At 42.2% G+C, this 20647-nt stretch overlaps 1 protein-coding gene and 1 non-coding gene across 3 annotated transcripts in view; both read right to left on the bottom strand.

Annotated features, from left to right (window-relative positions):
* The window catches only part of NCAPH2 (non-SMC condensin II complex subunit H2), a 382774-nt gene that overhangs the window by 233346 nt on the left and 128781 nt on the right, over positions 1 to 20647 (bottom strand). For both annotated transcript variants that reach the window (XM_053716310.1, XM_053716311.1), the window contains exons 12-13: positions 13456 to 13525; positions 13199 to 13309 (exon numbers count right to left, since the gene is read on the bottom strand). In XM_053716310.1, the coding sequence (XP_053572285.1) occupies positions 13199 to 13309; positions 13456 to 13525 (181 nt within the window). The remainder of the gene's footprint in view (positions 1 to 13198; positions 13310 to 13455; positions 13526 to 20647) is intronic.
* On the bottom strand, positions 14674 to 14862 carry LOC128665299 (U2 spliceosomal RNA). The gene has a single exon (XR_008403068.1). It is a non-coding gene; the product is annotated as a U2 spliceosomal RNA (small nuclear RNA).

The raw sequence follows: 20647 nt of genomic DNA, 5'->3' as shown, positions 1-20647 counted from the left end.
ATTGCCCGAAATAGGCTTCCTGTACAGACTGGTGGTAACTTGGCCCCTTTCAGTGCCACTTAATGTTATGTCCAGATAATTGATACAATTCTGATGAGTCTCAAACGTAAATTGTATACCCACATCATTAATGTTGAGATGATCAACAAATGATGTGAGTTCACTTGAATCTCCCTCCCAGACAATGATCAAGTCGTCGATAAATCGACGGTAGAAAGCAATGTTGAGCCTGTACCTGTTAATATCTCCAAAGACGTGGGACAGCTCCCACCAGCCCATAAATAGGTTGGCATAGGAGGGGGCAAATTTGGCCCCCATAGCCGTCCCACGCCTCTGGAGATAGAAGGTATTTTCAAATTCAAAGAAATTGTGTGTCAGGAGAAACTTAAGGACACGTAGAATGTATGTCTGGAAACCACATGTGAGATCTGACCATTCCCTAAGAAAATAGGCAACCGCCTCCATCCCTTTGTCATGGGGGATGGAGGAGTATAGAGCAACAACATCTATGGTAGCCCATCTGTGGGTCCCAGACACCCACTCAAAATCTCTCATTAGATTGACCAAGTGTTTTGTGTCTCTAAGGTGACTAGGAAGAGCTTCTACAAAATGGCTGAAGGATCATATCTAACCATTGCGATAAATGTTCGAAGAGTGATCCTATTCCGCTAACAATCGGGCGGCCTCTGACATTTGTCAAGGATTTGTGCACCTTCGGGAGGTGGTGGAAGACTGGTGTTACAGGGTTAACAACATATAGATAACTCACTGTATCATGGTCAAGAAACCCTTCTTCCAAACCATCATCCAGAAGGTGCCCAAGCTCTTGGATTTTCCTTGGTGTCAGACATGTTAAACAGGCTAGTAATGTAACAAGCAAGCTTGGAAAACACTGTAATCAAAGTAAATAACACTTAGAAATAAAACGGTCAGTGCCTTTAAGAGAAAAAAAAAAGCTGCACAAATTCTGCAAAACAGTGTAAAAAAGCAGTAAACATAACAAAATTTTTACAGTAGTATCATATAACCTTAGTAACTTTGCACAGCTATGCAAATAAACAATCAACCCCTTAATGGCAAAACCGAATTAAAAAAATATCAAAACCAGTAAAAAAGACTTTCAGCACTTTGCCACAGTTCTGCTGTGGCTCCTACCTGCCCATCAGAACAATTTGTGGGGGAAAAAACTTCTTTTACAGCCCTCAAACATGGCAGGAACCTCTGGAGAAGCAGTTAGAAGTCTCAGAGGAAAAGAAACTGCAAAACTGAGGCGCGAAAATAGACCCCTCACTCAATGTTTTGAGGCCTAACAGACAAACACTAGAGTGTCTCTAAATTAACCATGTGGGTTAGAAAACTCAAAAACAAGCCACAATGACCCCTTTAGTCCCTTCAAAAAAACGTTATAATTGCATCATTCACTGAACAAAAACGTTTTTACCAAACAGTGTCACCAGTAACTAATGAGCCCTTCATGCAAGCTGAAATTCCTATCCAAGTGTCTGAATACAGCTTACCCTTCCCTCATGGGGATATTGCTAGCCTTTTCTAGAAATAACATTCTGTCTAGAAAAAAATAGACTGAACATACCTTAATGCAGTTTAGCCTGCAAACTGTTCCCCCAACTGAAGTTTTCCTGTACTCTTCAGCCCTTGTGAGAACAGCAGTGGATCTTAGTTACAAAATGCTAAGATCATCATCCTCCTTGCAGAAATCTTCATCCCTTTTCTGCCAGAGAGTAAATAGTACACACCGGTACCATTTAAAAAACAGAATTTATGGTTACCTGATAAATTACTTTCTCTTGCGGTGTATCCAGTCCACGGCTTCATCCTTTACTTGTGGGATATTCTCATTCCCTACAGGAAGTGGCAAAGAGAGCACACAGCAGAGCTGTCCATATACCTCCCCCTCAAGCTCCGCCCCCCAGTCATTCAACCGAAGGATAGGAGAAAAGGAGAAACCATATGGTGCAGTGGTGAACTGTAGTTAAAACAAAAAAAATTACCTGACTTAATTGCCAGGCGGGCCGTGGACTGGATACACCGCAAGAGAAAGTAATTTATCAGGTAAGCATAAATTCTGTTTGCTCTTGCAAGGTGTATCCAGTCCACGGCTTCATCCTTTACTTGTGGGATACCAATACCAAAGCTTTAGGACACGGATGAAGGGAGGGAACAAGACAGGTACCTTAAACGGAAGGCACCACTGCTTGCAAAACCTCTCCCCCAAAAATAGCCTCCGAAGAAGCAAAAGTATCGAATTTGTAAAATTTGGCAAAAGTATGCAGTGAAGACCAAGTCGCTGCCTTACAAATCTGTTCAACAGAAGCCTCATTCTTGAAAGCCCATGTGGAAGCCACAGCTCTGGTAGAATGAGCAGTAATTCGTTCAGGAGGCTGCTGGCCAGCAGTCTCGTAAGCCAACCTGATGATGCTTTTCAGCCAGAAGGAAAGAGAGGTAGCAGTCGCTTTCTGACTTCTCCTCTTACCAGAATAAATGACAAACAAGGATGATCTTTGTGTGAAGTCTTTAGTTGCTTGTAAATAGAATTTTAAAGCACGAACCACATCAAGATTGTGTAGCAGGCGTTCCTTCTTTGAAGATGAGTTCGGACACAGAAGGAACTATTATTTCCTGGTTAATATTCTTGTTAGAAACAACCTTAGGAAGAAAACCAGGTTTGGTACGCAAAACAACCTTATCTGCGTGAAACACCAGGTAAGGTGAATCACACTGTAAAGCAGACAATTCTGAAACTCTTTGAGCAGAAGAAATAGCTACCAAAAACAAAACTTTCCAAGATAATAACTTAATATCTATGGAATGTAAAGGTTCAAACGGAACCCCTTGAAGAACTGAAAGAACTAGATTAAGACTCCATGGCGGAGCCACAGGTTTATAAACAGGCTTGATTCTGACTAGAGCCTGAGCAAACGCTTGAACGTCTGGTACCTCTGCCAGACGCTTGTGTAAGAGAATAGACAGAGCAGATATCTGTCCCTTTATGGAACTAGCTGACAATCCTTTCTCCAATCCTTCTTGGAGAAAAGACAATATTCTGGGAATCCTAATCTTACTCCATGAGTAACCCTTGGATTCACACCAACAAAGATATTTTCGCCATATCTTATAGTAGATTTTCCTAGTGACAGGCTTTCTAGCCTGAATCAGAGTATCTATAATTGACTCAGAGAAACCACGCTTTGATAGAATTAAGCGTTCAATCTCCAAGCAGTCAGACGCAGAGAAACTAGATTTGGATGCTTGAATGGACCCTGTATTAGAAGATCCTGCCTCAATGGCAGTGTCCACGGTGGAACAGATGACATGTCCACTAGGTCTGCATACCAAGTCCTGCGTGGCCAGGCAGGCGCTATCAGAATCATCGAAGCCTTCTCCTGCTTGATTCTGGCGACCAGACGAGGGAGAAGAGGAAACGGTGGAAAGACGTAAGCCAGATTGAAGGACCAAGGCGCTGCTAGAGCATCTATCAATACCGCCTTGGGGTCCCTGGACCTGGATCCGTAGAGAGGAAGTTTGGTGTTCTGACGGGACGCCATCAGATCCAATTCTGGAGTGCCCCATAGCTGAGTCGGCTGAGCAAAAACCTCCGGGTGGAGTTCCCACTCCCCCGGGTGAAAAGTCTGACGACTTAGAAAATCCGCTTCCCAGTTGTCCACTCCTGGGATGTGAATTGCTGAGAGATGGCAGGAGTGATCCTCCGCCCACCTGATTATTTTGGAGACTTCCTTCATCGCTAAGGAACTCTTCGTTCCCCCCTGATGATTGATGTAAGCTACAGTCGTGATGTTGTCCGACTGAAATCTGATGAATTTGGCCGCAGCTAGTTGAGGCCATGCCTGAAGCGCATTGAATATCGCTCTCAGTTCCAAAATGTTTATCGGGAGAAGAGATTCTTCCCGAGACCATAGGCCCTGAGCTTTCAGGGAGTCCCAGACTGCACCCCAGCCTAACAGACTGGCATCGGTCGTTACAATGATCCATTCTGGTCTGCGGAAAAGTGTTCCCCGAGACAGATGATCCTGAAACAACCACCAGAGAAGAGAGTCTCTGGTCCAATTGTATCTGAGGAGACAAGTCTGCTTAATCCCCATTCCACTGTTTGAGCATGCACAGTTGCAGTGGTCTGAGATGTATTCGAGCAAAAGGGACTATGTCCATTGCCGCTACCATTAATCCGATTGCCTCCATGCACTGAGCACTGGGGCCCCATTGATCAGGCCGCCCCCCCCCCCCCTTGACATGTGCAATTTTTGACCAGGTGACTAAAACGTATATGCACTTTATTCTTAAGTGTCTATTTAAACCTGGAAATGTTGTAAAGGTAGTAACATACAAACACACAGACACACTCATACACTGAAACACACACACACACACACACACACACATAAGAATTCACATATAGACACTCTAGCAGACACGCAAAGAAACACACAAACACACTCAGACACAGACACCCAAACAGACACTCAGCACTTGATTACATTGACCTGACAAGTAATGAGGTAAACTACAGTTTTGTAAAAAAAGATTTAGAAAACAAAATATGGAGTTCTGATTATCTTTTTGTAAAGGAAGATGCCAACTAAATGATGACAACAGCATGCAGTGGCTAAAAGGAAGGGCCCTGAACTGCCTAAACAATAATTTAAAGGTTAAATGGTGGATTGGTGACTTCCGTAAAGGTCTCATTAGTCTCAAAGTCTGTGGAAAGATGTGAATAATCAGTAGTAAGGTCAAAATGTCCTAAAAAGGAACAGACAATAGACACACACACACCCAAGGAAACACCGACAGAGACAGCCTCAGAAAACACATAAAGACATACACACACACACACACACACACACACACAGAGAGAGAGACAACCACATAAAACACAGAAAGACATACATACACACACTCTCACTGAGACATTAGCAGAAAACACACAAAGACATACACACACCCTCACAGAGATACCCACAGAAAACACACACCCTCACAGAGACATCTACAGAAAACACAGACATACATACACACACACACCCTCACAGAGATACCCACAGAAAACACACACCCTCACAGAGACATCTACAAAAAACACAGACATACATACACACACACACCCTCACAGAGATACCCACAGAAAACACACACCCTCACAGAGACATCTACAAAAAACACAGACATACACACCCACCCTCACAGAGGTATCCAGAGAAAATACACAAAGGCAAACATACACACACCCTCGCAGAGACACCCATAGAAAAATCTCAAAGGCATATGCACACACCCTTACAGACATCCATAGACAATGCACAAAGAAATACACACCCACCCTCACAGAGAGACCCACAGAAAAAAAATACATACACACTCATAGAGACACAAAACAAAGCACAAAGACAAACACAGACACCCACAGAAACACTCACAGGAGTAAACATTTATGCACCTTGCACCCCCTAAATCAACAGTGTGTGACATGCATGATAAAAAAATTGCACAAATTAAGAGAACACTTTTTAAAGAATCATATTTGTAAATATGTAAACAAAAATAATTCTGTGAATTCAAAATTGTACATTAATGATCTGGGTAGATGGCTAGATGAAGAAAAGTACTTTCAAAAGGTTGACATATGTTTGTTAGATTTTTTCCCCAACCAAGAGCACCACTTCAAATATAGTGTACAAATGTTCCCATCTGTCAGCTGTACTTATGCATTTTGAAAATGCTGTACTCTATATGGTCTTGGTGGAACCATAAGCTGTGGTACTCATACCATTAGATCTGGTTAAATGCAGGATTTAGGCTTGTTGGTATGTATTTCAAAATTAAGTCAGCTGTAGTGTAAACTGAACAGTGTTAAGTTAACCTGTCTCATTTCAAACACTGAGCAATCTTAGTCTGAGAGTAATATTTTATGCAGATGTAAAAATCTTAGATAAAATGCCTCCTTGCATCTGGAAAGTCCTTGCATAAAGGCGCAGTAAACTGGAATGTAATGAAAATTTATATAGTAATAAAAAAAACTAATATCTGCCAAAGGGCACCTACCATTTGTGTATTGAGGAGGAAACATTTCTACATGGCTTTAAATATAGAATTTCTACAGCATTGTCAAATAATCATAAATACACTGCTACATATTGCTAAAAAATGTTGTTATTTTATGGACCCCTGGCACCACCATACAACTACTACCACACTGAAGTTACAATACGAAATTGCACAAACAAATAAAAAACATTTGCTACGTCCTACCTCCTCTGCAAATGAAAGTGATCTGCTGTCTAACTCAGGCACACACTGTACAAACAAAGTTCCTAGTCTGTCTCACACTGTGCATAGTGGTATAGTGCACACTCAAAAATCCTCGCAAATACTAATAATTTACTCCTTGTAATAACATTGCCCATGCTCAATTAGCACTCTGCTGTAGTACCCACTGGTGGCTGCCAAAATTTAAAAAAAAAAATATTTTTTTTTTTAGTTCTTGCCTCATGGGGCCCCCCTGGCCCATTGGGCCCCTGACAGGAGTCACCCCTGTCACCCCCTGATGGCGGCCCTGCTCGGCAAGTAGCTAAAAGCTTTAACTTTCTGACCTCCGTCAGAAATATTTTCATTTCTACCGAATCTATTAGTGTTCCCAGGAAGGGAACCCTTGTGAACGGGGACAGAGAACTCTTTTCGATGTTCACCTTCCACCCGTGAGACCTTAGAAAGGCCAGTACAATCTCCGTGTGAGCCTTGGCTCTGGGAAAAGACGACGCCTGAATTAGAATGTCGTCTAGATAAGGCGCTACTGCTATGCCCCGCGTTCTTAGCACCGCCAGAAGGGAACCTAGCACCTTTGTGAAAGGGAAGAGCCACGAACTGGTAATGCTTGTCCAGAAAAGCGAACCTGAGAAACTGGTGATGATCTTTGTGGATAGGGATATGTAGGTACGCATCCTTTAAATCCACGGTAGTCATATATTGACCTTCCTGGATCATTGTTAAGATCGTTCGAATTGTCTCCATCTTGAATGATGGGACTCTGAGGAATTTGTTTAGAATTTTTAGATCCAGGATTGGTCTGAAAGTTCCCTCTTTTTTGGGAACCACAAACAGGTTTGAGTAAAATCCCGTTCCTTGTTCTGCAATTGGAACTGAACATATCACTCCCATCGTGAGTAGATCTTCTACACAGCGTAAGAACGCCTCTTTCTTTGTCTGGTCTGAAGACAGACGAGAAATGTGAAACATTCCCCTTGGAGGGGAGTCCTTGAATTCTAGAAGATATCCCTGGGTAACAATCTCTACTGCCCAGGGATCGTGAAAATCTCTTGCCCAAGCCTGAGCGAAGAGAGAGAGTCTGCCCCCTACCAGATCCGGTCCCGGATCGGGGGCTACCCCTTCATGCTGTCTTGGTAGCAGCTGCAGGCTTTTTGGCCTGTTTACCCTTGTTCCAGCCCTGGTAAGGCTTCCAGGTTGCCTTGGGCTGTGAAGCGTTACCCTCTTGCTTTGCAGCTGTAGAGGCTGAAGCCGGACCGCTCCTGAAGTTACGAAAGGAACGAAAATTAGCTTTGCTTCTAGCCTTAAACGGCTTGTCCTGAGGAAGAGCATGGCCCTTTCCCCCGGTGATTTCTGAAATAATCTCTTTCAATTCTGGCCCGAAAAGGGTCTTCCCCTTGAAAGGGATATTTAACAATTTAGATTTTGACGACACATCGGCCGACCATGACTTGAGCCAAAGCGCTCTGCGCGCCATAATGGCGAAACCTGATTTTTTTGCCGCTAACTTAGCTAATTGCAAGGCGGCATCCGTGATAAAAGAATTAGCCAGCTTTAGAGCCTTAAATCTATCCATAATTTCGTCGTATGAGGTCTCCGTCTGGAGCGACTCCTCCAGCGCCTCAAACCAGAAAGCCGCTGCAGTAGTTACAGGAATAATGCAGGCAATAGGTTGGAGAAGAAAACCTTGTTGAACAAAAATTTTCTTAAGTAAACCTAATTTTTCATCCATCGGATCTTTAAAAGCACAACTGTCTTCAATTGGTATGGTTGTGCGCTTAGCAAGAGTAGAAACCGCCCCCTCAACCTTAGGGACCGTCTGCCACGAGTCCCGCCTGGGGTCATTTATGGGGAACATTTTCTTAAAAATAGGGGGGGGGGGGGGACCAAAAGGGACACCTGGTCTATCCCACTCCCTAGTAACAATATCCGCAACCCTTTTAGGGATCGGAAACGCATCAGTGTATACCGGGACCTCTAGGTACTTGTCCATTTTACACAATTTCTCTGGGACCACCATAGGATCACAATCATCCAGAGTGGCTAATACCTCCCTAAGCAATACGCGGAGGTGTTCCAGTTTAAATTTAAACTCTAATGAATCTGATTCTGCCAGCTGAGAAACCTTTCCTGAGTCAGAAATTTCTCCTTCAGACACTATCCTCGTTACCTTCCGTCAAGAATCATTTAGGGCTACATTTTTAAGTGACACAATATGATCTTTAAAGTGTATAGACACATTAGTGCACTTGGAACACAATTTTAGAGGGGGTTCCACCATGGCTTCTAAACACATAGAGCAAGGCCTCTCTTTAGTGTCAGACATGTTTAACAGACTAGTATTATGCACAAGCAGGCTTGGAAACACTTTATTCAAATAAAATTTACAATTTGAAAAAACCGTTACTGTGCCTTTAAGAAATAAAAAGCGCACACAATTTTACCAAACCGTGAAAAATGATCCAATCTCTCTGAAATTTACCTCATGAGCCTAAGGCTTTGAAATGATTGCACAACAATTTTCAGCCCAATTGACCCCTTAATGCCCAAACCGGAGCAACCTAAAGCTGACAACCGGTTAATAAACTACAGCACCTTGCCACAGCTTACTGCTGTGGCCCTACCTGCCCCTGGGGACTAGTTCTGTGGAAAACAAGCTTCTTTGAAGTCCTCAAGCAGTCTTTGGACCCTCCACGTGAAGCTGCATGAACTGTCTGCCAATATTAACTGCGCAACTGAGGCGCGAAATTTAGGCCCCCTCCCACTTCACTCCGGAGTTGTGGGGCCTTCAAAATCCCAAAAAGGTGTCTAAAACATATGCCATGTGGAAGATAACCCCATAATAATACACCAAAGTGCATAAAAAACGTCTAACACCACATTCACTTTACCCTTCCGCAGAGTGGCCCTGCTGTCAGAGCCGGCAAAGAGAATGACTGGGGGGGCGGAGCTAGAGGGGGAGCTATATGGACAGCTCTGCTGTGTGCTCTCTTTGCCACTTCCTGTAGGGAATGAGAATATCCCACAAGTAAAGGATGAAGCCGTGGACTGGATACACCTTGCAAGAGAAATAAACTTTTGCTTGAGAAAATAAAAACCTAACATTTTTGTCACCACACTCCTCTTTGCCCTTCCTAGCAGTTAAGCAGGCAGAGAGAATAACTGGGGGGGTGGAGCTAAGGGGGGAGCTATATAGGCAGCTCTGCTGTGGGTGCTCTCTCTGCCACTTCCTGTAGGGGAGGAGAATATCCCACAAGGATGAATCCGTGGACTCGATACATCTTACAAGAGAAAAAAAACTCCCTTCCACCCAGTGAGAGTTGAAATAATTGAATTCAACTGAGAACCAAATAAATTGTTAGCTTGGAAAGAAATAGTAATCTAGACTTAGATACCATGTCAGCATTCCAATACTTGAGCCACAAAGCACTTCTAGCTAAAATAGCTAGACACAGATTTAACATCAATTTAGATGATATCAAAAATAGCATCACAGATAAAATGATTAGCATGTTGAAGCAAGCAAACAATGCTTGACAAATCAGGATCTGTTTCCTGTTGCGCTAAGCTTTCCAACCAAAAAGTTGATGCAGCTGCAACATCAGCCATAGAAAGGGCAGGACTGAGAAGATAGCCAGAATATAAATAAGCTTTCCTTAAATAAGATTTAAGTTTCCTAGCTAAAGGATCCTTAAAGGAAGTACTATCTTCCATAGGGATAGTAGTACGTTTGGCAAGAGTAGAAATAGCCTCATCAAATTTAGGGATTTTTTCCCAAAACTCCAATCTGACTGCTGGCAAGAAATACAACTTTTTAAACCTAGAAGAAGGAATAAAAGTACCACCAGGCCTATTCCATTCCTTTGAAATCATATCAGAAATAGCATCAGGAACTGGAAAAACCTCTGGAGTAACCATAGGAGGTTTATAAACAGAGTTTAAATGTTTACTAGTTTTAGTATCAAGAGGACTAGTTTCCTCAATATCTAAAGTAATCAACACCTCTTAACAAGGAAAGAATATACTCCATCTTAAAGAGATAAGTAGACTTGTCAGTGTCAATAACTGAGGAAGGATCTTCTGAATCAGATAGATCCTCATAAGAGGAGGATAATTCAGTATATTGTCTGTCATTTGAAATTTCATCAACTTTATGAGAAGTTTTAAAAGACCTTTTACGTTTATTAGAAGGCGGAATAGCAGACAAAGTCTTCTGAATCGCATTAGCAATAAAATATTTTATATTCACAGGGATATCATGTACATTAGATGTTGAAGGAACAACAGGCATTGTACTAGTACTGATGGATACATTCTCTGCATGTAAAAGCTTATCATGACAACGGTTACATACTACAGCTGAAGATATAATCTCTGCTAACTTACAACAGATACACTTATCTTTGGTAGAACTGTTATCAGGCAGCAGGGATCAGACTGAGACTTCTTGCAAATGTAAGAGAAAAAAAAACATATAAAGCAAAATTATCAATTTCCTTATATGGCAGTTTCAGGAATGGGGAAGAAAATGCAAACAGCATAGCCCTCTGAGCATAGAAAAAAAGCAAGAGGCATATAGGAAGTGGAGTTAAAATAATTAAATTATTTGGCGCCAAGTATGACGCACAACGCAAAATGAAATTTTTTGGCGCTAACATCCGGAAATGACGCAACTCGCGTCATGGCAGACGTAACCTTGTGCAAGGAAACCTGGCGTCAACTAAGATGCCGGAAATGACGAATTTGCGACACTGAATGTACCTTCGCGCCAAAAAATTGTCGCACCAAGAATGACGCAATAAATATCAGCATTTTGCGACCTCGCAAGCCAAATTTTGCCCGCGAAAATTAAATGAAAAATAGTCAATTTAAAGAAAAAGACTATACCCCAGGTAAGAAAAAATAACTTCCTAAAAATGGTTTTCCCAATTTTGAAACTGATAGTCTGCAAAAGGAAATATACATAAACCTGACTCATGGCAAATATAAGTACAATACATATATTTAGAACTTTATAATAGAACAAAGTGCCAAACCATAGCTGAGAGTATCTTAAGTAATGAAAACATACATACCGAAAGACACCCTTCCACATAGCCAAACCAGTACTGAAACAGTTATCAGTAGAGGTAATGGAATACGAGAGTATATCATCGATCCGAAAAGGGGAGGTAGGAGATGAATCTCTTCAACCGATAACAGAGAACCTTTGAAAAGATTTCCCACGAGGAAAAAACCATAAAATCAATAGGCAATACTTCTCTTCACATCCCTTCACATTTACTGTACTCAGAGGAATCGGGCTTCAAAATGCTGAGAAGCGCATATCACAGAAGAAAATCAAGCACAAACTTACTTCACCATCTCCATAGGGAGGCAAAGTTTGTAAAACTGAATAGCGGGTGTGGTGAGGGGGTGTATTTATAGGCATTTTGAGGTTTGGGAAACTTTGCTCCGCCTGGTAGGATTGTATATCCCATACGTCACTAGCTCATGGACTCTTGCCAATTACATGAAAGAAAAGCACTTACCTGCTCCGCTGTCCGGCATGTAGACAGTTACAAGGTATGAGAAGACACAGTTCTTCACAGAGACCTTTGAAAAAGAAAGAACAGAGTAGCCAACTCTGGCTTTCTAAACTAGGGCAGCAATTGTTAGGAAAACGCAGTAAGTACTTCTTTACAAGTTCCTAACTGCTTTAAAGCCACCACTATCCGACTGCAAGGAATGACGTGGAATACGGCTATACCCCAAAAGTTGCTTGTAGCCTAAATCAAAAATTTTGTTCAGACACCAAAACTTCACCTCCTCCATGCACCGAAGGCAAAGAGAATGAATGGGGGTTGTGGGTAAGGAAGTGATATTTAGCAAGTTTAACTGTGGTGCTCTTTGCCTCCTTCTGCTGGCCAGGAGTGATATTCCCAACAGTAATTACTCAAGCCGTGGACTCATCATATCTTAGGAAATAAATAATTTTCAGTGACTGTCAGCTCTCACTCTCTGTTAACAACTTTCTTTTTCCATCCAGCTAATATCTTCCCCAGAACCCCTAGTTGATGTTGCCGTTATGCACTTTTTTTTAAATTTATTACTGTCTGTAGCATTATTTGTTATTGTATAGAGATAACTGTATACGGGTGGGGTATTAGTTGCATTGTGGATAGGATCAGGAGTGGAGAGTAACATTTCGCCTTGGCTAGTAGCTTAGGACTTTTGAGCCATATATATTGTGTGTGTTTGTTTATACCGTAAAATACTATATTTAAATGATATTAAATAAATGTGTTTTTAACTTTAGGAACACTTTTTCATGTACGGTATATTAATATCCTATAGCAGACAGTAGCTGTGGCTTTTTAATTTTACAATTGTGCTTTTTTAAACTTTGCACTATGTAAAATATTTTTATAAAAATAGACAACTTTTTTGTACAATTTTACAGCCGCTGCAAGTTTACATTATACTGAAAGTGTCACGCTGTACAAAGCGTTTTCTATTTTAATAACACGGTTGATTTAGTGCAATTATAACAAAGTAAGTTTACACAGTAATGAAAGGGTTTACATAGAATACTGTGAATACACCTTAACACGATCTAAAGGACAGTTTTCTTTTTCCTTCACTGTATGTGTTTTAACTCCCTCTTTACACGCACTTAGAGAAAAAATTGTCACACAGTGTCCTTTCTCTCCTTAAACTTTGGTTTTGGAATCTGTTTAAAATATCTTAAATGTATTATCCTTTCTATTTCTCTTTAAATAAAGAAAGAAAAAAGAAAAGATAAGAGAAATAAGAAACAACTATACAAATTACCAGGTTGAATAGATTTTGATATAACAAAATAATAAAATTGATACTTGTACCAACCAGTGCTTAAAACTGCACACCTGGAGATGGGGGTACTTACTTGTAGAGGAAAACCACTTCATAAAGTCCGGTAGTTTGCAGGAGAGCTTCCGCTTTCTCTTGTTGGATGACGCATCATCGACCACCCCTCGAGGAACAGTAAAGTGTTTGCCTGATGAAGGGAAAAACAGTGAGAAAACAAAGATAGGACAGAAACCATCAGGGGAGGGGAAGACAAATGAAGAGTTTGATAGGGGAGTGGATTAGAAGATACTTGTAAGACAAGGGAGACTGTGGGAGGGGAAAGTGGGATTTAACCTTTTTTAAAAGGCTTCTCTTCACAGGAATCAAAAGGATCCAGGCTGCGCCAAGGGTCAGGAACATCATTCTGAGGAGGCAAGGAACACGTTAGCAGCTGAAAACAATCTCAGCACAACACTGGCAAAAAACAAAATTTATGCTTACTTGATAAATTATTTTCTTTCCTGGCATGAAGAGTCCACAAATCCATTTAAATTACTAGTGGGAATTCAACTCCTGGCCACCAGGAGGCGGCAAAGAACACCCCAGCAGAGCTGTTAAATATCAATCCTACTTCCCATAATCCCCAGTCATTCAGCCGAAGGAATACGGAAAGAGAAGATGACAAGGGTATAGGAGGTGCCTGAGTTTATACAAAAAAAAAAAAAAGAAAAAAAAACACGTCTTAAAACAAATGTTTTCTTTTCACAAATACATTCTAATTACTAGTGGGACCCAAGCTAGACGACACAGAATGGAAGGGCGGGAGAATAACAGCAGCAGACCTAAAAAGAAGGCACCACCGCTTGAAGAACTTTGCTCCGAAAAGAAGCCTCAGCCGAAGCAAAAATAAACAAATTTGTAGAATTTGGAAAAGGTATGAAATGAGAATCAAGTTGCCGCCTTGCAGATATGTTTAACAGAAGCTTCATTTTTGAAGACAGAGGAAGAAAAGACAGTCCTTGTGGAAGGAGCCGTAACTCTCTCAAGAGGCTGTTGTCCAGCTGTCTTAAGCCAACCAGAAAACACTTCTCAACCAAAGAAAAAGAGTAAAAGAAGTGGCCTTCTGAACCTTACGTTTACCAGAGAAAATAATGAACAGAACAGTAGAAAGCCTAAAATCAATAGATGCCTGTAGATAAAATTTATGAGCACGCACAAGATCCAGATTATGCAACAGGCGTTACTTCTAAGATAAAGAATTAGGACAAACGAAGGAACAACAATTTTCTGAATGACGATGCTATCCGAAACTACCTTGGGAAAAAATTCCAACCTAGTACGAATGACATACTTATCCGCATGGAAAGAGGAATCACGAGATAAGAGAATAACAAAAAATTTCAAAGATAACTAATATAAACGGAGAGCATAGGCTCAAACTGAGCCTGCTGTAGAACTATAAGAACATTATTAAGACTCCATGTAGGAGCAACAGGATTAAACCCAGGCCTGATTTTGACCAAGGCGTGACCAAAAGATTGAACATCTGGCAAGTCTGCCAGGCATTGTAGAGATGGGTGCACCGCTCCTGGAGGTACTGCAATACCAGGCCAATGCGTGAAGTGGAAAGAGCAAGCTCATTTCCATCTCCCTGTTCCAGAAATTCATCTAATATGTGGTCTCCAGATAGGGGACATATCAGATATTAAACTGATAAGAACAGATACTACTCTTGATCTTAGCCAAAAAGGCTGAGGCAATCCCTGGATTCACGCTAATAAAAGTATATAAACCACGCCTTATGGAAATCTTGCGAGATACCGGCTAACGAGCCTTAAGAATGGATCCATAACAACATCCAGAAAAACCACGCCTAGACAAAAATTCTAAGATAGAAGCTTAATATCTATGGAATGCATAGGTTCAAACGGAACCCCTTGAAGAACTAAATTCAAACTCCATGGCGGAGCAACAGGTTTAAACAGAGGCTTGATTCTAACTAAAGCCTGACAGAATGACTGAACGTCTGGAACATCTGCCAGACGCTTGTGCAGTAGAATTGATAAGGCAGATATCTGTCCCTTTAAGGAACTAGCTGATAACCCCTTCTCCAATCCTTCTTGGAGAAAGGACAAAATCCTAGGAATCCTGATCTTACTCCATGAGTAGCCTTTGGATTCGCACCAATAAAGATATTTACGCTATATCTTATGATAAATTTTCCTAGTGACAGGCTTTCGAGCCTGAATCAAGGTATCTATGACCAACTCAAAGAAACCCCGCTTGGATAAAATCAAGCGTTCAATCTCCAGGGAGTCAGCCGCAGAGAAACTAGATTTGGATGCTGGAACGGACCTTGAATCAGAAGGTCCTGTCTCAGTGGCAGAGATGACCATCTGCATACCAAGTCCTGCGTGGCCACGCAGGTGCTATCAAAATCACTGAAGCTCTCTCCTGTTTGATTCTGGCAATCAAACGAGGAAGGAGAGGAAATGGTGGAAACACATAAGCCAGGTTGAACGACCAGGGTACTGCTAGAGCATCTATCAGTACTGCCTGAGGATCCTTTGACCTGGACCCGTAACAAGGAAGTTTGGCGTTCTGACGAGACGCCATCAGATCCAATTCTGGTGTGCCCCATTGCTAAATCAATTGTGCAAACGCCTCCAGATGGAGTTCCCACTCCCCCGGATGAAAAGTCTGACGACTTAGAAAATCCGCTTCCCAGTTCTCCACTCCTGGGATATAGGTTGCTGATAGATGGCAACAGAGTCTCTGCCCATCAAATTATTTTGGTAACCTCTATCATCGCTAGAGAACTCTTTGTTCCCCCCTGATGATTGATATATGCTACAGTCGTGATATTGTCCGACTGGAATCTTATGAATCTGGCCGAAGCCAGCTGAGGCCACACCAGAAGCGCGTTGAATATCGCTCTCAGTTCTAGAATATTTATCGGGAGGAGAGCCTCCTCCTGAGTCCACAAACCTTGTGCTTTCAGGGAATTCCAGACTGCACCCCAGCCCAATAGGCTGGCGTCCGTCGTCACTATGACCCATGCTGGCCTGTGGAAACACATTCCTTGGGACAGATGATCCTGTGACAACCACCAAAGAAGAGAGTCTCTGGTCTCTTGATCCAGATTTATCTGAGGAGATAAATCTGCATAATCCCCATTCCACTGTTTGAGCATGCATAGTTGCAGTGGTCTGAGATGCAAGCGAGCAAATGGAACTATGTCCATTGCCGCTACCATTAGTCGGATTACCTCCATACACTGAACCACTGACGGCCGAGGAATGGAATGAAGAGCTTGGCAGATGGTTAAAATCTTTGATTTCCTGACCTCCGTCAGAAAAATTTTCATGTCCACCGAATCTATCAGAGTTCCCAGGAATGGTACTCTTGTGAGAGGGATAAGTGAACTCTTTTACGTTCACCTTCCACCCGCGAGATCTTGGAAAAGCCAACACGATGTCCGTGTGAGACTTGGCTAGTTGGTAAGTCGACGCCTGAATCAAGATATTGTCCAGATAAGGCGCCACAGCTATGCCCCGCGGCCCTAGAACCGCCAGAAGGAACCCAAGCACCTTTGTGAAAATTCTGGGAGCTGTGGCCAACCCGAAGGGAAGAGCCACAAACTGGTAATGCTTGTCCAGAAAGGCGAACCTGAAAAACTGGTGATGATCTTTGTGGATAGGGATGTGTAGATACGCATCCTTTAAGTCCACGGTGGTCATATATTGACCCTCCTGGATCATTGGTAAAATAGTCCGAATGGTCTCCATCTTGAAGGATGGGATTCTGAGGAATTTGTTTAGGATCTTGAGATCTAAAATTGGTCTGAAGGTTCCCTCTTTTTTGGGAACCACAGATTGGAGTAGAACCCCTGCCCCTGTTCTGTTTTCGGAACTGGGCAGATCACTCCCATGGTATATAGGTCTTCTACACAGCGTAAGAACGCCTCTCTTTTTGTCTGGTTTACAGACAATTGAGAAAGATGGAATCTCCCCCTTGGAGGAGAATCTTTGAAATCTAGAAGATACTCCTGGGTTACGATTTCTAAAGCCCAGGAGTCCTGAACGTCTCTTGCCCAAGCCTGAGCAAAGAGAAAAATTCTGCCCCCTACTAGATCCGGTCCCGGATCGGGGGCTACCCCTTCATGCTGTCTTGGTGGCAGCAGCGGGCTTCTTGGCCTGTTTACCCTTGTTCCAAGTCTGGTTAGGTCTCCAGACTGACTTGGATTGAGCAAAATTCCCCTCTTGCTTTGCAGCAGGGGAAGAGGTAGAGGGACCACCTTTGAAGTTTCGAAAGGTACGAAAATTATTTTGTTTGGTCCTCATCTTATTTGTCTTATCCTGAGGAAGGGCATGGCCTTTCCCTCCAGTGATGTCTGAAATGATGTCTTTCAGTTCAGGCCCGAATAGGGTCTTACCCTTGAAAGGGATGGCTAAAAGCTTAGATTTTGATGACACATCAGCAGACCAGGACTTAATCCATAACGCTCTAAAATGGCAAAACCTGAATTCTTTGCCGCCAATTTAGCCAGTTGAAAAGCGGCATCTGTAATGAAAGAATTAGCTAGCTTGAGAGCCCTAATTCTATCCAGAATATCATCTAATGGGGTCTCAACCTGAAGAGCCTCAAACCAAAAAGAAGCTGCAGTAGTTACAGGAACAATGCATGCTATAGGTTGGAGAAGAAAACCCTGATGAACAAATATTTTCTTTAGGAGACCCTCTAATTTTTTATCCATAGGATCATTGAAAGCACAACTGTCCTCAATAGGTATAGTTGTACGCTTAGCCAGGGTAGAAATAGCTCCCTCCACCTTAGGGACCGTCTGCCACGAGTCCCGCATGGTGTCTGATATGGGAAACATTTTCTTAAAAGTAGGAGGGGGAGCGAACGGAATACCTGGTCTATCCCACTCCTTAGTAACAATGTCCGAAATCCTCTTAGGGACCGGAAAAACATCAGTGTAGGCAGGAACCTCTAGAAATCCGTCCATTCTACACAATTTCTCTGGAACTACAATAGGGTCACAATCATCCAGAGTCGCTAAAACCTCCCTGAGCAATAAGCGGAGGTGTTCTAGTTTAAATTTAAAAGCCGTCATATCTGAGTCTGTCTGAGGGAACATCTTTCCTGAATCAGAAATCTCTCCCTCAGACAGCAAATCCTTCACCCCCAACTCAGAACAGTGTGAGGGTACATCGGATATGGCTAATAAAGCGTCAGAGGGCTCAGCATTTGTTCTCACACCAGACCTACTGCGCTTCCCCTGCAACCCAGGCAGCTTAGATAAAACCTCTGTGAGGGTAGTATTCATAACTGCGGCCATATCTTGCAGGGTGAAAGAATTAGACGCACTAGAAGAACTTGGCGTCGCTTGTGCGGGCGTTAATGTTTGTGACACTTGGGGAGAATTAGATGGCATAACCCGATTCCCTTCTAACTGAGAATCATCCTGCGACATACTTTTAGTAGCTAAAATATGTTCTTTGCAATTTGACCTTTCCGTGCATGAGGGACACATTCTAAGTGGGGGTTCCACAATGGCTTCTAAGCATATTGAACAATGACTTTCTTCAATGTCAGACATGTTGAACAGGCTAGTAATGACTACAAACAAGCATGAAAACACTTTATTTAGTGAAAAAAATAACAATCTTAAAAAACGGTACTGCGCCTTTAAGAGAAAAAAAAGCATACACGTTCTGCAAAACTGCTTTAAAATGCACCAAATTTTTCAAGTTGGAGCTTGCGGAGTGAAAACAACTGCGCATCTGAGGCGCGAAAATAGGCCCCGCCCATCTCACTCGATTTCTCTACAGCCTCAAAGAACCGCACCAGAGCGGTTTTAAACTAGCCATGTGGGTTCTGAGACCCAAAAAATAAGCCAAGTTTACCCTCAATAAAGTTGCCCAAAAACGTTATTGCCCACAAAACGTTAACAGCACTCCCAGTTCATAAAACGTTTGTCCACAAACATTCAAAACAGTGTCAACCATTTTTGTAATTAGCCCCTTATGCAAGCTTAGTAATGCCTTTCTATAGCTCTTAGGATTACTGCTTACCCTTTCCCTCATGGGGATACTGTCAGCCTTTCTGAAATACAGTCTCTCCAGAAAAAATGACTGAACATACCTCAGTGCTATATAGCATGAAAACGTTCCTCACACTGAAGTTTCTTGTACCCCTCAGCCTCTGTGGGAACAGCACTGGATCTTAGTTACAAATGCTAAGATCATCATCCTCCAGGCAGAAGTCTTCATCCATCTGCTGCCTGAGAGTAAATAGTACACACCGGTACCATTTAAAACAAAAAACTCTTGCTTGAAGAAATTAAAAACTAATGTTTTATCAAATCTTTCACTTTACCCTTCCTAGTGCTTAGAGTAGGCAAAGAGAATTACTGGGGGGTGGGGCTAAGGGAGGAGCTATATAGACAGCTCTGCTGTGGTGCTCTTTGCCACTTCCTGTTAGCAGGAGGATAATATCCCACAAGGATGAATCCGTGGACTCGTCGTACCTTATAGCAGAAAAACATCCTGTCTAAAAATGACAGGGCGGGCCGTGGACTCATTGAGTCTAAGAAGAAATAAATTTATTAGGTAAGCATAAATTTTCTTTTCTTCTTAAAGACACGATGAGTCTACGGATCATCTTCATTACTTATGGGATCCAATACCCAAGCTAGAGTACAAGGATGATACGGGAGGGACAAGACAGGATACCTAAACGGAAGGCACCACTGCATGAAGAACCTTTCTCCCAAAAGCCGCCTCAGCCGAGACAAAAGTATAAAATTTGTAAAATTTTGTAAAAGTGTGAAGAGAAGACCAAGTTGCAGCCTTGCAAATCTGTTCCACAGAAGCTTCATTTTTGAATGTCCATGAGGAAGCAACAGCCCTAGTGGAATGAGCCGTAATCCTCTCAGGAGGCTGCTGTCCAGCAGTTTCATAAGCCAAACGAATAATACTCTTCAGCCAAAAAGAAAGAGAAACAGCCGTAGCTTTCTGTCCCCTACGTTTGCCTGAAAATACCACAAACAAAGAGGAAAACTGGCGAAAGTCTTTAGTCCCCTATAAATAAAACTTTAAAGCACAATCTACATCCAAATTGTGTAAGAGCCTCTCCTCAGAAGAAGGATTAGGACACAAGGAAGGTACAACTACTTCCTGATTAATGTTCAGATCAGAAACAACCATAGGAAGAAATCCAAATTTTGTATGTAAGACAACCTTATCCGCATGAAAAATAAGGTAAGGGGGCTCACAGTGCAATGCTGAAAGCAAAGACACTACGAGCAGAAGAAATCTCTACCATAAATAAAACCTTCCAAGATAACAACTTGATATCTAAAGAATGCATAGGTTCAAACGGAACCCCTTGAAGAACCTTGAGAACTAAATTAAGACTCCATGGAGGAGTAACTGGACTAAACACAGGCCTAATTCTGGTTAAGGCCTGACAAAAAGACTGAACATAAGGGACATCAGCTAGACGCTTGTGTAACAGGATAGATGAAGCTGAAATTTGA

Source organism: Bombina bombina, chromosome 6, assembly GCF_027579735.1.
Source record: "Bombina bombina isolate aBomBom1 chromosome 6, aBomBom1.pri, whole genome shotgun sequence".
In the NCBI taxonomy this organism is placed as follows: Eukaryota; Metazoa; Chordata; class Amphibia; order Anura; family Bombinatoridae; genus Bombina; species Bombina bombina.
The sequence above is the reverse complement of the archived record's forward strand: the minus strand, read 5'-3'. Positions and strand labels throughout refer to the sequence as shown.